Below are 18,841 nucleotides of genomic sequence, written 5' to 3'. Positions count from 1 at the left end.
GATCTGAATCGTTTGCTGAACACATTAAAAGTCCCAAATATTAATGAGATTTATTTTAAATACTCGTGCACTTAAAACGAACAAACATTCTTCAAAAGAAAGAAAAGAGATCCACAAATAGCTCGACGAGTGCTGCTGCTGTAAACAAGGAAAAACAAACCTTTGATCAATAAAACAAAGATGCATTTTACAGCCTCACTTATAAATATAAAGTCTTAAGATTAACAAAAGATCCAGGTGTGTGACAACAATATAAAAATGGGGAAAATTCATAAAACATCTTGATGTTAATAATTCATATAAAAAAATAACAAACTCACTTGATTCTGTGCTTATAACTGACAGGATTTAGGTTTCATGTCTCACTTTTCTGTCATCGTGTCCGAACGTAATTAAACCCTTTTGCCTCAAAACAGATTTTATCAGCTTAAGACCAGAGGAAGGTGCAGACTGAATCATAATGGAAGATCAGTAAAGTTAGTAAACACACACTGAAGCAGAGCTTTGTAGGTGTGAATGTTAATGTAAACCTTTTCAGCTTCCTTTCTTATCTACAATATGATTATTTGGTTTTCTGAGAGAGGAAGATTTGAGCTACAACACTTAAAGCTGTAATCTTTGAGATTTTCATTAAATCAAATCCTATTTTTCAATCTGTAGTTGGAGCCCTAGAGATGTATCTGTTGGCGTGTCACAGATATAGTGGTGTCGGTGTATGTTTTCTGATTCGCATCAATAGGAAAACTCTTGCACTGGTGTCATTTTAGACAAGAACATTGTTGTTAAACAGAAAAATGTTTAGCCTCTGTGACATTTTTGTCAAGTGTTTTATAAAAACAAAAACAAAAATGTGTGTATGTCGGCTGATATAACGATAGCCGACTTTTTTACTTTCTAATATTGGTATCTGTATATGAAGTAGAGGTCGTGAATCAGAAACAGAGCCAGTTGTAAGTTGATGGAAACAGTCCACCGATCCCGGACCTGAATAAAGAGATTCACAGGAAAGGATGCATCTCTCTGATGTTTGCTTTCTTCACACCGTGTCAGAGCTGTATTAAGCTGCTGCTAATGTAAACTAAACATTTTTACTGCTACTTCACAATAAAAGCTTTCACTGTGGAGGCGTTTTAGTGTGAAGGGCAATTTCTTTTTGTAATCACAGTAAGCAATGGCTGCTACAAAAAGAAAGACACTGGTCATTTTTGGCAGTTTTTTTGACAGCTGATCATTAGTTTTTGTATCGTATTTGTATTTTTTGACTGTAAACAGGTGATCAAAGAGTGTCTGCAGTTGCTTTTACCACCTTACAAATTAAAAGGAAACCAGGATAACGAGCCAAGTTGTCTGTCCAAGTGTGATGATATTAGAATGTCTTTAGAGTTGTTTGTCTCTTAATGCCGCCTCCGCCCTTCAACCCCACCAGCGCTGCTTGGGAGGAGGAGCCATCGTGGGCTGTTCGACGTCGAAAACAGACCCTTGTCCGACCGACGAGCAGACGTAGTACAGGTTGACGCCCAGCATGACCAGTATGGGGAGGAAGGAGAGGCCGAAGCCGAGGCCCCTGATGGTGCTGCCCAGAGAGAGGCAGAGCCAGTAGATCAGCCTGCAGCACAGAACACAAATCATACGTTACGGATGAGAGGGAAGTACTCAGACTTAGATCTTTATTTCTGTTTGATGTAGATTTATAATCAGCTTGATTTGGATAAAAGAAGACAAAAAGATCTGATCACTACCCACATCATCTCACACACCCACTCTCCCTTTTCAGCAGGAACATTAGAAGGCTTAGCTCCTTCAAGTCTTTCATCCGTTTTTGTGTCAAGTGCGTGGCGATTCAAAGGATCTGGATTAACAACCTAATTGATGCTTTTTTACTCGTCGTAATTTTCCCTCATCAAGCTTGTGATTATGCCAGAGGAGACTTTTCAGAGCCCGCAGTCGTCACAGACTGTCTCTGAATGTGGTTGGTGTGGAGAGAATAGCAGATATGTTAAATGATATTAATATAGATCCTGGAATGATTTGGGATCAAGTGAGGAGCTGCCTGTCAACAACATAAATTTGCATTTAAATGCAATATGACGAACACGATGACGCTGTCGGCCTGGTGGAATATTTTATTAATTCTCTCAGGCAAATCCTTTGATCACCAGCGTAGATAATTAAATAAAGTGTTTAATTACATGATACTCCACTGTAGTTGTGCATCCCAACTTTCTAACTCCAACGTATGTGTTGTTGCATTTGTTTATCAGTACACTGTAATGTTTTACCTCAATTATTTAACATTTTAAGCGCTTAAGTTGCCGTTAAACAGCCTTTATCTTTGGCATTACATTCTGCTTGTGCGTAGGAATACGGACGTTGTACGGTTGAGGAAATGTAGTGCCAGAGGAAAAGGCTGTTTAACGGCAAGTTTGGTTTAAGCGCATAAAAATGTTCAAAACATAGCGTACACTTAAACTGCTGCATATATTTTAGCTAGGACTTATTTTAGGTGGCTAAAATATGTCTTGCTGGTTTCAGCAGTACAATGCTCTGCTTCCTGCCGGTACTGCGTGCTGCTTCTCCAGACCAGCGGACAGATGACAGTGATTTACTGCAGGTGACACACCAACTAGGGAAGACGTACCTCCTACAACACCACGTCAAAGGACCCGAACTATCCCTTTCATGTTTAATCCAGTGTAAATGTAAATGCAAAAGAAAAGATAATATGAAGAAAAATAGAAGAAGAAACTACACAAGATAAGAAAAGAGAAGGAAAACACAAAGATTATTTCTTGTAAACTTCCAGGAGTGATCAGACCGGTTTAAAACACATTCCTGGTTTAACCAGTTTATTTGGAAATGGAAAAGGTGACTGTTTTCAAAATGACTTGTGATCCTTGTCTGTCCGCGATGTGAAACTTTACACAGTTGACTCAAAGTTATAACAGGAAGTTGCTCTTAAAGCGCCATGAACGTTAACAGACAGACATTTTAGTTAATGAGTTACATTTTTGCTCCCACACTCAGTCAGCAGTGTAGATACTATCATTAACCTGAGGATATGTCTTTGTATTAATTAAAGCCACTAAACAAAGGCAAGGAAATATAATGAGGCATATCTTGCCCTCAGCTTCACCAGTACAACGGTGGGTAATGAGAGAGACCACAGTGTGTTGGGCCTCTCAAAATATTAGACATACATTTATTTTTAGTATCATTTTTGGTGTATTTAATTACACATTTATCTAGTTATTTATTTTGATTCTAAATTTTGATTTTGGCACTTTCAGTCCTCCATAAAGTTGTACTACTGATAATAAATGACTAAAACTACAGAAACACAATTCTTTACTATCTGGAAAATAAATGTTCAGCCTGAATTTCTTTTTCTTGACTTAACTCACTCTGAATCTCTGAAACTCGCTCATAAACAACACTGAGACTTTATCCTACACACGACAGAATCATCTTTCCCTCCGCGTCCATAGATTTAACACATACCTGCCGAAAACGAATATGATGGTGAGCAGCGGCACCAACTTCACCAGGTCCTGGCTGACATAGGTTGCCATGACAGCGAGCTGCAGGAAGAAGAAGAGGAAGAGAGCCAGGGATTCGTTGATGTAGTGCCAGTGCACCGCCACCTCTTTCTTCACCTGTTTGCCCTTGTAGAGGGGCTGCAGGGCCCCGTAGCGCAACCGGGCGATGCCCAGCACCAACACGCCTGCAGAGACACGGGGGTCAAGATAACCTGGTTTTAGTCTTTTCTTTCTACATCTCAGTGTTTGTTTCAATACATGACCACATAGTGAAGTCTTACCGAGCAGGATGGGGATAATGGCAAAGAAGGAGCAGCGTAGAGTGTACACCACCCGGAGGGGGGCGCTTGCAAGCAGCGGCGAGTCAAAGGGAAGGAGGGCGTAACCTCCCCACACCAGGAGAGGGAAGAGGATCCCTGCAGCCACCAGCGTCAGAACCACCTTCAGTTTGTCACCGCACAGATCATCACACAGGTCTGAGGAAGAAAAGCACAAGGACTATTTAATCCAAGTGATTTGTTTAACTGTAATCATTACCTATAGATATCTTTATTGGGACAGGAGGAGACAGTGAGACGCAGACTGAAGTCATAGCATGATTCATCTCGAGACATGTAATTACATCTGATTAAGGAGAAATGAGAGCATTACGCTGCGCTGCTGGGCTCAGAGTGCAGTGACTCACTAACTCGCTGAGTGAAAATGTGCTCAGCAATCTGATGCGTGACCAATTAATCAAATGAAAGTTACATGTTGATTTTTTTTTTGCATATAATAGATAATGTAAAATCCACAGGAGCTTATGTGTCCTTATTAAAATCAATCCTTCGTCATTCCTCATCTCTTTCTCCCTTTTTCCTGTCATCTCTTTACTGTGTCACTAACAAAAGGCTTAAAACACCCATGAGTCCTTTTCTCACAGCGGACATTTTGACCCGTCATAGCAGGAAAAGCTCAGGTGTTACTGATTTGAAGATAAGCGATCGTGACAGCATGCCGATGAGTCAGCGTGACCAAACCCAGGACCCTTCAATGGAGCTCAAACATCATTAACTTCATTATTTACACCTGCACCTTTTCTTACCGTGACACGTCAAAATGTCTTCTGAAAAAGGTTAGAAGTGGATGCTGTGAAAACATCTGTGACTTGAGATTCACCTGACAAGAAGCATTAAAATCACAACCATACTGACAGAGACTCATCCATGAAACAAACAGTCAGCAGCAGACTTGAATATTATGAGAAGAAGACGTGGTTGTTTCTAGCAAACAAAATAAGTTTTTACTAATCAGCAGCTGTGTAGCGACTTCGGGTTTACCACAAGCACTTAAACGCTTTTAGCTGCTTAACATATTCATAATTCAAACGTGACCAAAAAGTAAACTAACAAGGATTCAAAGTCTTAAGCAATCAAAATCTCAGGAGGGTCTTGAGTCTCATTCCGAGTCTTCAAATTCTCACTCTTTGGATTAATATTTGACACTTTATATATTTTTAAGTCATAAATATATTAGATCACATGTAAGTTGTGTAAAATGTAAGTGAAAAGATTACAAACCTTTAGAAAAAATATAAACTACGTGTTTTGACTAATAACATCAGTGAGTAAATGTAGATGAGGGTAAATCCATGTCTCTGATTGGCTGTTCCTGCCCAGGCTCAACAGATTATCTACTGTTTACTGTTTGCAGGAGTAATACATGTGTCTCGTTGCTTACAATCCACAATTTACGCATGTAATTCTAATAAATATGGGCCCAGAATGCAGCAGAGTCCATTTTGTGTCTTATACTCACAGTACTTGTCCTCCTGTTCTGTCCACTCGGGGTAATAGTGCCTGGCTGACTCAGGCTCCTCCTGCAGCTCCTCGTTGACGTCTCTCTCTATGAACAGCTTGCTCTCCTCAGGAATCTCTCTACTTGTTGGACGCACTATTGTGACTCGTGGAGTGAAACCTGGAGCTGCTTTCTCTGAGATCCAATGCGACTCTTCTTCTTCTTCTTCTTCCCCCTCATCTTCATCATCCGCCAGCGAGCCTTCCCCTTTATCATCTCGCTGCACCTCGATCTCATCATCCCTCCACCTCTCACCCTCAGGCATGCTCTCCCTCCATTTGCCCTTTCTGACGCTGTCCGCCTCCTCTGACAGGTCCTGGCTTCCTCCGCTGATCCCCGTGTCCCTCTCTTCAGACTCAGAAACTCTTTTTTCTGACCAGGCTTCGTCGTCGTTGTCCGTCTGAGGCATCTTGCCTTTGTCTCCGGGCCACGGCAGAGTTGTGGGCTCCAGATGAGCTGAGCTGGTCATTTCTTCCTCTTCATCCTCCTCATTTAAGTCGTCTTCTTCTTCTTCTTCTTCTTCGTCTGTAATCTCCCTTCCTTCCTCTGTACGGTCACTATCTTGTGGCTTAATTGTGGCTATTTTCTCTGCAGCTGGATCTGCAGGAGGAACAGCCACCTCATCGGAGATTGAACCACCTTGGCCAGACATTCTTGAGTTTTTAAATTCAATTTTCCTCTCTTTTCAGTCAATACCTGTTGCACCGTCGAGAGTCCGTTAACAAAGCTTCTTCCAGTTGCTGAAAGTCATTTTTGGCTTCATTTGTTGATTTTTCTGTGAGGGGAGAAAAACAAACACAACAAAATGTGAGTGCGCCTTCAGCCTCGCAAAGAAAATCAAAGTTCACTGTTTATTACGGGTGTGTCCTGACAGGCCAACACGGTGTAAAGAGCGAGCTAGAGTTTGTGCAGCTGTCTCCTCCACCTGAGTTTATGTCAGAAAATTATAGATTGCTTTTGCTGTAACAGGGCTCCAGATTAACGTTTTACACTGGCTGCACTTTTTCATTCAGGCGTACCCGGTAATACAGGAATAAAAAGGTGCACATAAATTTCAGGTGCACCAGAGCTTCTAATGTAAATGTTCAGTCATCATTTGACAGATTTTTTGGTGGACGACCAAAATAGTCACACCCTGGGGCCAGGTATAACCTGTTTAGCCTCACTGAATGGTGAAAAATAAGACTCCCCAACACCAAAACAATTACAGCAATAAATACAGTGAGAGTTAAAATTAAAAGATTAGAAATCAGGATTAAGTCTGATTATTTGAAGGAGATAACAGCATGACATCTTCTCCTTTTTTCACCACTATTAATAAAGTCAAAACCATTTGTTAAAACAAATCTTTTACATCTGGTACACAACACTTATTTGATCATTTAAGTTACTTTGCAGAGTCAGATTATTCGGTGTTGAAAGGCTATAATTTGTGACGTGTAACCAGTCAGATAATGTTGTGTATAGGACATTGATTGACATTAAAGAGTGGTGACTCTGCAAAGAGAGGATGCTTCATGAGAGCCGGTATAATTCATTTTATCAGCAATTGGAAAAAAACATACCAATTACAAAAATCAAAAAAATACTGATTATCAACCCTGATAATTGGCCCGGCTGATAATCAGCCTGTCTGTAATTGTTACAGATGATTTTTTCCATTATTCGACCAATCGATTGATATAATATACTCTAATGTCAACGTGGGGACTATTCTCTTGGACTCTGCGCTGCAGGTCTGAGTTACATAAATTCATATCGCACACATAAAACACTACAAAGACAATAAAACCAAGTTACATAAAGCACCTGCAGAACTACACACAACAATACGGGACTACTGCACAAACCCCAGGCCAGCTGCTGCACCTTTTACCTCCCAAAGTTACAATAACAATAACCCCAAACTGTGTCAGCAGTACATGAAAGCTATTCAAAACATTGCAGAGGGATTATTTTACGCTTCAAAACTGATAAGAGACGATGCTTACTTTAAAACACATTACATTCACACCGACACATTTCATTTCAGTTTTACTGGCTATTCATGCACATGCAGACATAACTCATTTTGAGTCGTGCATTTCCAGGTGTGTCAGAAGCAGCTCAACCCACCTTTGTGATATCTGCGCGGCCAATTATTAACAGAAACAGATTAACAGTTACATTTCAGTAATGGAGTGAGTAAGGAGCTGTATCAACACGGCTGCATTCCTGCTCTCTGAAAACACACGAGACAGCCTGGACTTTGTCACAGACAGCAGCTGTAAAATGAAGCTGATGTGTTGTGACTGAGGTGAAGCTGTGAAGCATGGCCGGATCTGTTCAAATGTAGATTTCATGTCTTTAACCACAAAAATATCCCTGTTGGATCCACTTATACTGTCTGAGCCTGGTTTCAGCAGAGAGCTGCAGGTGTTTAATGTTGACTTTTATGCTGTATTTCTTCCTCAGAGTCAACTTTATTTAACTTTACAGTCCTTGTCTTACTGTTCCTGTTCTTAATTAATGCCTCACAATACTGTACAAACACTGGAAAATCTTCAGTGTGGGCCTCTGCACAAACTATGTGGAGCTACACAGACAGGAAAAGGTGTTTGTTTGCCAACTTTATAGTCCAAAGTTTGTTGTGACGAGTGAAGGTTGTACAGAGCCGTTTTTAATCCTGTATGTACACTGAGGTGAAGCTCATTAGGCCTGTTGTGGTGCACCGCACTGAGGAATGTAGTCTCGAGCTAAAGGCTAAAACTTATTTAGCATCTTTGTATTTATGACCGAGTTTTGCGACACTTAAACACACAAACATATTGTAAAAAGTAATGGTGGACGTACCTGTTCTCACCCCGAAACTATCCGTGACTGTGTGTACGTCAGTAGTGCAGCTGTTTCTCTCAGGTGAAGTGAAAAGCAGCCCGGCAGGTGTGACCAGGTACTCAGTCCATTCTTTCAGCACAGAGCAGGAAACCGTGAAGAGGTATCACTCTGTTTTTTTTTTTTCTCCGCTCCACGTACAGAAAACGTCACCGCCTTTTGTCGACTTTGACGTCACTCCGTTTCTTCCTCTTCTTCTCCTTCAACGGTCCCAAAGGTCGCTTATCTCTGTCTCAAGCGCTGAAAAAGGCCTGTAATGGATCCTCGGAGGCTACAGGGAAGCAATAAATAGATAATTGTGCTCTCAATTTAATGATTTACACTCACTCTTGATATAATAGCCAGTGCTCTTACTGATATAGGCCCAGCTCTCCAATTAGCATAGTGGTGCTCACGCTTTAGCTAGGCTAGTCTTTGATAAGCTAACGTAAATTTTTGATGTGTGCTCTCCATTTGATGACTTGTGCTCCCTTATTTTAATTATTTGTGTTCTGATTTCATCATGCTCTCACCTTAATAATGTTATTGATGTTGTCATTTGCGTGCTGACTGTATAATTCTTACTTTTGTGTTTGTTATTTGTGAATTAGCCAGAAGCTAATGTGTTTTTTGTGGTCCCTTTAGCCTCAATCATGAACTAATTTTTGACCCAATTAGAGTTTTTTTCTTCTGATTTTTTTCCCCTACGTTATAGTGTATTTTTCTTATTTCGTACTTTATCCTTATAGCATTTTTCTAGCATTTACATTTATATATTACAATTGGAAATCTTTACTGATGCCATCACCTTCATTTGATCGAACATTAATTAATATAATTCTTACTCAACTAATACAAACTGAAAATTTTGTTTTAGGGTCAATATGACAAAATTGTATGGTATAGATTTATAGATTGTATGCTCGACAACTGCTTCACGGTTTAACTGTTGCGCTCGAATTTTTGCTCTTCATTTAAATATGTGTGTTGCTAATTTGATCATGTGCTTAATTTCAACCTGATTTAATAATTCGCACTATCAATTTATTAATTGTAAATATTATCATGTGTTCATGATCAAGCCCACTGGGCTCAATACCTTTTTCTCCGGCGAAAGTCTTTCATTAGGCACCTTCTAGCCTTAATCATTAACTCACAGACATGTTTGTCTCTACAACGTACTAAATCATTTTTCAGCCCTATTTCAATAATCTTTTTATTTATTTTTCTAATACTATATTTGCCATTTTTTTCCAATAGCACTTTGTCCTTGTACAATTTTTCTATTGTCTTCATCTATATGGTAAAATGAGCAATCTACACTCATGCCATCATCATAACCATCTCGTCTGTCAATGTTAATACAAACTGTGAAAGTTGTGTTTTTGAATCAGAAAGTTGACAAAATTGTTTGGTATGGATATGGGGTGCCCAAATGTTGTCCCACAGAGGGCCAAAACTAAAGTTAAATGGTGGGCCATAGCCAAAATCAGACACCTATTGTTTTGTTATGATGCAAAAACAGTATTAGGGCCTCAAGTTTCTGAACTGTCTGACGTCCTGCACGGTGTCACTCTGCTACCAAGCTCAGACTATGAAAAAAGAATAAATTATCCAACATACTTAGAAAACATTATCACCTCACAAAAATATTAAATGGCATAAATACATTCAATTTGAAATTAATTTTTACATTACCTTCATTGGAAACATCTGGCGGGTCAAAGTGAACCTTATCGCAGGTCAAATTTAGCCCACACTCCCCACTTTGCCCAGCCCTGGTACAGATTTATAGATGTTGTGCAAAACAACTTTTTTCAGCAAAGTGAAAAAAGACATATCCCCCTGCAGCTACATGCCAAAAGACACTTCATTTATGCACAAGTGTGGACCTTTATCTGGGTCCGTCTTGTTTAATTAACAAGGAAGTTACATATCAGGACAGCACGTTGTTACTTTTGCAGTAAAGTAAAATTGCTATGGAGTACACAGCTGAAATATAAGCACTGAAGGCATATATATTATACTTAGATCATATAAAACATCCTAAAAGTAAAAAGCGACTCTCCTTTTTGATAAAAAAATAAAGCTACTGTTCCCTTGAGAAAGATTTCCACTTTTTTACAAATTACAAGGAACCTGAATCGTACAGGTTTTATAGTTTGGAGTGATCCATTTGTCAAAACACACACAACCTTTGCTTCAGCCCGACTCAGGTGCATAGCACATCAGTCAAGTCATCAGACAGGACCGGTGAGGGGGGAGCTGCTACCAACAAACTATAATAACTGCTAAATACTGCCTGTGCCTACATCATTACGTCATGTAAACTGTATATAAACAAACCAACAGGAACAGAAGGGGACACCACGCTGTAGAAAATAAAACGGCAAGATCAACATTTTATTTCAAGAGCATAATCTCAACAAATTATTGACTGCTTGTTAAAACACACAAAATCCAAACATGTCCACTTAAAATAACGTGACTTCATAAAGCCAGATCGAATTTCAATGTGATTTTTAAAACTTTAAACCTCCATTTTTGTCCTCGTCTCACATTCTTTTTTTTTTTCCTTTTTATCTTATATTTTTTTACATGACAACTTGACACACAGAAGCACAATTTGGCATTTCGGAACTTCAATTGTTTGATCCAACCATAAAGGTGTGTTAGTATCAGTTAAAATGATGTACAAGTCATGTCACACGTTTTTTACACCAGGTGCTCAAAAACAAGTAAAAGAATATCTGTGAAATCATTTACTTGAATTTAATCTCATGACAGTCCCAAGGTTATAAAAAAAGGCTTCACAGTTACACGTAAACATTTAGAGGACAGAGTGAAATAACTACTGCAACTTGATAACAGCTCGATTCAAAGAAATTAAAATGGTACATGTGGAGCAGGAAATCTTCAGGGCGACTGTGAGCGGCAAGAAGGCGTTTGATACAGATTTTTCTGTTCTGTCGAGGAATGGATGTCACCAAAGGCTGATCAGTGCAGGACAGTAACCGTACATTCAAAGCTTTGGCAATTAAGGCAAAACAAATATGAAGACATGACGAACTGTAAAATGGCGTTGAGAAAATTATGACATCCCTTAGATATATTTTATCTCAAACTCTCCTCACAGATAGTCCATAACAAGCCAAAGTAAAGCTCTAATTTTTCAGAATCTTTACCAGGACAAAGAAAATAATCATTCTGAATTACAGTGCAATTTAAGTAACACAAACTACTAAAACAAAGCCTTACTCAAATGTATTTAATGTGGTTCTAGTATTGATTATCCTCCATTTCTGTTTTGAGCTTTTTCTCATTTGCCTGCGATACTTTTTTTGACCCCTTGGGGGAATTGGCGCATCGGCATATTATTTTCTTTTAGTTTTTGGTCTCTACCAACTCTTGAGAGAAACATCGGACCCTTTAGCCGCCAATTACTGCACTATCGTCCCCGGCTAGTTGCTAACTGTGTCTGTCTGCCATCTGGCACTGAGCAGCTAGTGTACTGTTGGATATTAGAGCTTTATTTTCTCTAAAAACTATTTTCCACTGTGGCATAAAATTATGCTAAAAGAAGAAGAAAAGTGAACCAAAATAGTAAAGTTGTAGCTGAACTTCTAAAAAATTTGCTATAAATAATAACTGTTTTAAGATTGTTAATTTTAAAAATAATCCAATAACCCTGAGGCAACTTAGTTACCCCTTCGTTAAATGCCAAATGCGGGTTTAAAAAAACAACATTTTTTGTTATCTTATATATCAAAATCTTTCTCCTTTCTCTTCCTGTGAAACATCATTCACAGGATTTATTTTGAATTAATTGTTTTAAACTTGGAGGCATACTTTTGTTTTGGCTCGCAGAGCAGTATCATTAGGAGGAGTGTGTCTTGATATGAGTTGGCGAAAACCTCCCTTATACTCAAAGAATGTGACTGAGCCTTGTACCAGTCTGTATTTATATACTAGTTCGTCATAAGGGAGAGAGACCGATGAGAGAAAAGCAGAATAGGAGACTGCACTGAGTTACAGATGTTGAGGCCAGCCTGGATGGGACATCACGATTTCAGCATTCTTTAGCTTCACTCTTCTGTTTTCTCTCATCTCTCCGACAATTGTTTGGACTATTTTTTGCATCCAAGGTCACACTCGAGCAAACGTTTTACGGATACAATTGAACTGATAAACACTACATCTGAAAGTTAAATGAAAACTGGACTAATCGGTCTGTAATAATAAACTCTACATGCCAGTTCCAGTAAAATATTATTAGTACTACGGCTTAGTCAGATGACGGAAAATGAAGTATTAAAAAAAAAGAAAAAAAAAAAAAAAGAAAGAAAAATCAAGCACAAGAAAACAACATGAACGAGTTAGTCAGGAAAACAGGTGCTGCTGAATATCTAGCCTACCTGACTGACAAAAAGTTAAAAACTTGTGTTTTCATTGACAAGATTGTATTCAATGTTTAAAACAGCAACTACTACAGCAAATTTTTTGGTCAGACCGGGATCGTTCATCAAGCCTGGCTACTAACTTCAAAGCTTGCATCCTGAATCGTTTCTTCAGTATCCTGCTTGATGGGCACCGTGTCTGTTTGCTGCTCCATGTCTTTTTGCTGCTCCGTGTCTGTTTGCTGCTCCATGTCTGTTTGCTGCTCCACGTCTGTTTGCTGCTCCTCTTCTACCGGCGCTCCTTCACACTCCACTCCAACAGCAGATGTATCGCTCTTTGAATGGTTGGAGAGTACGCTGTCAAGCTCCGCTTCACTTTTGCCTTTATTTTTGTTGACTGAACCTTTGGGGCGACCCCTTTTACGCGGGGCGTCCGATTCACTTTTGGGAGTACTTGGAGGAAAGCCCCTTTTTCTTGGGGATCCATCACTGGGGCTGCTTGGTGAGGATGGAGAGGAAGCCCCACTCTTGCGCAAGTGAGCGCCCCTCTTGGTCTCTGACTTGCGAGGACGCCCACGACCCCGGCGAGGGACTGTGGGAGCTCCCTCTGGAGCTTCAAGACGTGGGTATTTCCTCGGCCTTCCCAGCGGCTTCCATACTTTTGGCTTGTTCCGTTCCGCAGTTGACTGAAGAGGGTATTTCCTTGGACGTCCCCTTTTGGCTGGTAGTTTTCTTGGTCGACCAGGTCTCCTTATTGTGGACGGGATTGCTGTTTTCCGAGGTCGGCCGATGCTTCCATGCACCTTACGCGGGAGGCTATTCTTGTTTATAGAGCCTTTAGGTCGACCTCTTCTCTTGTATTTTTTAGAGGCCAGTTCTTGTTTTCTTGGCCTACCCCTTCCTCGCTTAGGGACCGTTGAGATGCCATTCGATGAATCTGAATCCACCGTCACCTTCCTGGGCCGACCTCTTCCCCTTTTCACGGAGTTTAGACTCCCATTAGCTTCCCTCTTAATGGTCACCTGTCTCTCCAACTTCGGTGTCTTACTGAATGATCCTTTCGGTCGACCTCTTTTTCTCGGTGTTACAGAACTGCCCTCATTCTCTTCTTCACTCGTTAAGCTTTCCAACTTGCGCTTTGTGGATCCTTTCGGACGACCGCGTCCCACTTTTGGTGTATCGGAGCCACCATTTGGTAAGCCTTCACCATCAGACTTTTCAACAGTGCTTACGCTGAGAGACTTTCTTGGCCTGCCTCTTTTCTTAGGAGTATGATCTGTCGTAGCACTGTTTCCATCACTGGTCGGTTTCTTGGATCCTTTCGGCCTCCCCCTACCCCGAGGAGCTTGCACAGAATTATCAGCATCTTCGTCTCCTGATCCTTGCTGCTCCGTGTGTTTTGTGAGTTTTGGACGCCCTCTTCCCCTTGGAGGCTGGGGTGTGGACCCACCATTGGAAATGCCTGAAACCAGCTCCGTTAGGTTAACGTCTGTAACACAAACCTTCAACTTCTTTGAGCCTTGCGGCCTCCCCCTTCCTCTTTTAACTGGACTGTTGTTGGATATGTCTTCACTGGTCTCTCCCTCATTGTTGGCAGCATCTTCTTGTACTGCTTGTTCTGCTTGTTCTGCTTGTTCTGTCTCATCCATCCTTATTTCCTCTTCCATACTGCACCTGCAAATTGAGCAAGTTAAGTTCAATATTAAAAGATAACATTTTTATGTGGACAAATCATTTTTTAAAAATAATGCATCTACTGAGCTTGTAGAAAGGTGCAGAATAAAATTATCTCTGTTCCTTAAAAACATTATCATGACTGTGTGTGTGAAATCGCTGAGTTCTGCATTATGCGCCTAGCTAGCATTAGCAATATTAACGTTAGCTGGAATTACCAATGTCAACAATTGCGAGCTAATGTTCTCAACGTTAGCTAATGCAACAAACTGGCAGCCACTTGAGATGAATTGAACGTCACAATGGTGTTGTGATGTGAATGAAATGGAAGGGGGAAATGGGACGCCACATTTAGTCTGAATGTTATCAACAATAATAATAATAATAATAATAATAATAATCAACTGATGTGCACATTTAGCTACTGAATATTAATATATGGGTTTGTGACAGAGCAAGACTTCTTTGAGTGTTTGCACAATTTAATTTTGAATGTAGAGCTGAATGAATCACAAAATGCAGACAGAACAATAGTAAAGTCATGCCATGTCACAATCTAAATGTTTCCTGCTTTAACAAGAGCTGTAACAATCAGGTAATTCATTTTCCAAACCAAAGATTTAGGATAATAAAAAGAAGTGCGGTGAAATAAAATAGATGTAATAGTTTTTATGACAACAAACTAAGTAGTAGTATAATTGATATATAGAAAAGACTATGGCCAAAAGTTACTGACACCCCTACTAATCATTGGGTTTGGGTTTATCAGCTGCAGAAAATCTAGCACATGTCCATGAAAGCTATAAATGAGTTGTAAAGACTCTGTCGCTTCTTTTCTGTGGCGGCAATATGCTGTCAACTTAATCAGCAAAAATTAAATATTCGTGTTTTATGTCTAGTATATTGGAGACATGTAAGGTAATAAAGGTAATATAGACCACATTAACATTACTATGATGAAGTAATATGTTAATGTACACATTTTAAAAGTTGTTTTGCTTAATCGCTGACATGTATCTTATGCACCTATAACGACATTACTGAGTCTTTTGCATGTATTTATTTATTTAAACAATCAATGCATACCATTAATTACATTAAAGTGAGAGGTTATGAACCTATTCACTTATGTTGACACAATAATTAGTTTTTAGTCATTTTAAGCCTATTTTTACATTTTATTTATAATTCTGCACATTACCTACATCTACAGTTTACACCTATTCTTATGGCTTATAAACATTCTCCTTTTTAGTAAAGTTATTATGACTGAAAGTCCAATTTTTAGCTAAGACACATTATTAACACTCTTTTGCTAAAAAGGCAAAAGGGAACAAACACAATCCACTTAAACAACCTAGTTGTGCATATTTTTAAAAATTATTTGGAAAGCAATTAATAAATGTTTGTATTTTTATTATTACAGAAAAGGTGGGTTTTGCACGGCTATGTCTATTTTCTGGACTACAATCTTTCAACGGCGGGAAGGTGTATGATGATCAAGTGTTCAGGAGCCTAGCAATAACACGTGCACATTAAATATCGCTGCATGCAAATGATAATTTAATATTCTTCCGCTACAATAAAAGATCGAAACATGTGTAATTTATTTTAAAACACTATAAAACCTCATGCATTCTCTCCTGTAGCTTAAAGACTGTAAATGTGGTCTATTCGGGCCTTAGTAACCCGCTTTGACTATGGACCAGATTGTTTTCCAGGTAATAGTCAGTTTCAAAATCGATGGCGATGGAAAGTGAAGCTAGCGGTTCGAAGCGGATAAAATACTGCAAACAACAGAGAGCGTATCTCACCTGAAAGAAATCCTCTGTAAAAATTCAGCTTAATTTTCCATAAATTATTGATTCATCAGAGAGCCCGTACAGTGAAAGTGCGCGTTTATTGTTGTTGTGATGGCTGTTTAAATTTGCGATCGCTTCCGGGTGTCCGTGACGTTTAGGAGGCTCTGAAGGAAACTGCGCCACAGCGTTATAGTTCCGCCTCAACATCCAGGCTGTTGCTGTGATTTCTCACATAGCTGTAGCCCACATACAATATTTATACCCATTTTAGCTGTGACCTTCTTTAATCTTTACACACCGCAGGCTGTTTTACGCATCAACTCGTTCCCTCAGGTGTGATTTATTTTATTTTCGCTGCAAATTCCTTGTCTTTCTTTCTTTTGCTTTCTGTTTTTATGTTATTTGATACATGTAAAAACCAAATAAACACATGATGATTAATGAAATACAGTATATCCTCACAAAATAACAGAAAAGACAGTTGGACAGGGGAAGGAAAAAAGTTAAATAAATAAATTACCATAAAATAAAAAATATTTGTAGCATCACTACAGTAGTTAATATAATTACATTTTAAAAAATTTAATCATAAATTATATTGTGAAACATAATTAATTTTTTATACAGTCCCACTCCCACTTCACTAGAGCATTCTCCCATTTTGTGTTATGCTGCTTTGACAAAGTTAGTTGCAATTGTCCTTTCCAAAACAAGTTGGCTTTGCAACATATTTCAAATGTATTTTAAAAAATAGTCCAAAAAAAAAAAAATACAACAAATTGGGTCTTGATTGAGCTTTAAATATAAATATTTTACCCGAAAGAATACTTGTATTTAATATCTGCGGACAATTTTCATCCAGAATCCCCAACATAATGTCATCTCCTCATTTTGTTTGTGACTATTTTGATTCAGTTATTATATTGCTGTGTGTAGTAAGTAGGAATTTTTACTGTTGTTTTTATATGCGTTTTTTAAAGTAGATACTCATAATATATATAGTACACTAGATATTTACTTTGCCTTTATTTAAAATGGAAAATCACTGAGGGCTGGCCTCATGTACAATGGTGGTGAGTAAATGAGAAAGACAACAATAAAAACAAGTTTTTAAATACTGTTCATAAAAAAAAACAAGATACAAGATACAATAACAAATACATTAGACGAGATTTTGATTGTGGATTTTATTACAATAAAGGGTTATAACTTTTCAGGCACTTTGTAAAGAGTCCAAGTGGTCAGGGTGTAGAAACTAGAAGATCTATCAAGCTTTGTACAAACTTAAGGAATTTGTGATGATAATAATAATAATAATAATAATAATAATAATGTATATAGCCCTTCTCTAAAGTTACAAAATGCTTCACAGAATAAAGATTAAAACAAGCTTCACAGAATAAATAGGAAAAACACAATATTAAGAACATTGGTAGGTTAAAAGTCATCGAAGTGAAAGTAAATGGTAATTGGACCGAGTCTAAACTTTAAATCTGTTCTTGTGCTTCTGCTCAATTTCCATGTGAAATAAATAAAGTTTATTTTTGATCTCAATTATAAACAAGAAAAGGACCATACCACTGAAATACGTATGTTAAAACACCAAAGTCCAAATTATACCTCTCAACATCATGTGCTGGATTTGGATACATCAAAGTCTGTGACACTCTTAAAAAGAAAAATTCTCTCCAAGTACAGAACTATCTGCAGTAAAGTCTGACATTAAACTGAGCAGTTACTCTGATCATAATAAGTAACTGTTATCAATTGAAGATGCTTCATTTGTTCACATGTTCAGCATTGAAACAACGAAGGTGCATCAACTGTGTTTAATTCTGGCTTGTTGAAACTCACAACATATTTTTTAGAAGCAAACTACCAACAGCTGTTAGATAAATGACAGTATTTCCCTCCATAATGAAACAATAAAGGGTCATATTTATTGTTGTGTCATTTCAGTTATAATTTTATATTATGCAAGTGTTTCACTTTAATATATGCTGTGCTACCTCAACAAAGTACTGTGACTGTGGGTCTGTAGCTCAGCATCGCCCCCTACAGACTCATTTGTTAAGTGTAAATAATTATTGGACAGCAGTGAAACATTATGAATGGTGTACGTAGGAAAACATCTACAGTGATGGAGGAAACTAAACCCTGGAATTACTATTGGGTATTTCTTTGCACCATTGTTGCACTACTGCAGCGGTATATTTGGTGTCTTACCCATGTCCATGTCCATGTGGACTGAGCCTGACATAACACACAATAATCAGTCTGTTATAAGACAAAAGGTGGATGACTTAGCAGCTTTAATGTAATGAAAGTGGAACTCATAAGTAATCGAACACACACTTGATGTTGGCTGTTGCCTAACTTTATTTATTCATTCATCAATAATCAGTTTATTTTACTAAGTTCAGTGTAAAAATTCCCATTTTTCCCATTCCCACATTGTACAAATAATAAACCTTTACCAACAAAACATTAACAAATCAGGAGCAAGAAGAATAATAACAACAATAATAATAAATAATAATAACAGAAGATACTGTAGACAAAAATGGCCATCCCTTTTATTTTTACCTTTTTTTCTTCTCACAAATAATGTCAAATTCTACAGCACATACTCAAATATAATCAATGACAGTCATCTTAACTTGTTATGTTAACGTTATTAAATTAGTTCATGATGTTACATTTATTCTTCATGAATTCTCTTCAATTAAACAATATTTGAGCACCA

The 18,841-nt window shown here is 38.4% G+C and overlaps 2 protein-coding genes across 2 annotated transcripts; both read right to left on the bottom strand.

Moving 5' to 3' along the window:
- Nucleotides 1-31: 31 nt before the first annotated feature.
- tmem79a (transmembrane protein 79a) lies at nucleotides 32-8,336 on the bottom strand. The gene is made up of 5 exons (XM_084378805.1): nucleotides 8,205-8,336; nucleotides 5,334-6,147; nucleotides 3,818-4,012; nucleotides 3,499-3,721; nucleotides 32-1,606 (listed from the first exon to the last, which is right to left on the bottom strand). The coding sequence occupies exons 2-5, from the start codon at nucleotides 6,022-6,024 to the stop codon at nucleotides 1,414-1,416; spliced, it is 1,302 nt and encodes a 433-aa protein (XP_084234931.1). The 5' UTR covers nucleotides 6,025-6,147; nucleotides 8,205-8,336; the 3' UTR covers nucleotides 32-1,413.
- A 2,268-nt stretch (nucleotides 8,337-10,604) lies between these two features.
- LOC311272666 (uncharacterized protein) lies at nucleotides 10,605-16,245 on the bottom strand. Its single transcript, XM_084379238.1, has 2 exons — nucleotides 16,108-16,245; nucleotides 10,605-14,293 (listed from the first exon to the last, which is right to left on the bottom strand). The coding sequence occupies exon 2, from the start codon at nucleotides 14,284-14,286 to the stop codon at nucleotides 12,745-12,747; it is 1,542 nt and encodes a 513-aa protein (XP_084235364.1). The 5' UTR covers nucleotides 14,287-14,293; nucleotides 16,108-16,245; the 3' UTR covers nucleotides 10,605-12,744.
- Nucleotides 16,246-18,841: the final 2,596 nt, after the last annotated feature.

This window comes from Pagrus pagrus (genome assembly GCF_965226575.1).
Source record: "Pagrus pagrus genome assembly, chromosome: 17".
NCBI lineage: Eukaryota > Metazoa > Chordata > Actinopteri > Spariformes > Sparidae > Pagrus > Pagrus pagrus.
The sequence above is the reverse complement of the archived record's forward strand: the minus strand, read 5'-3'. Positions and strand labels throughout refer to the sequence as shown.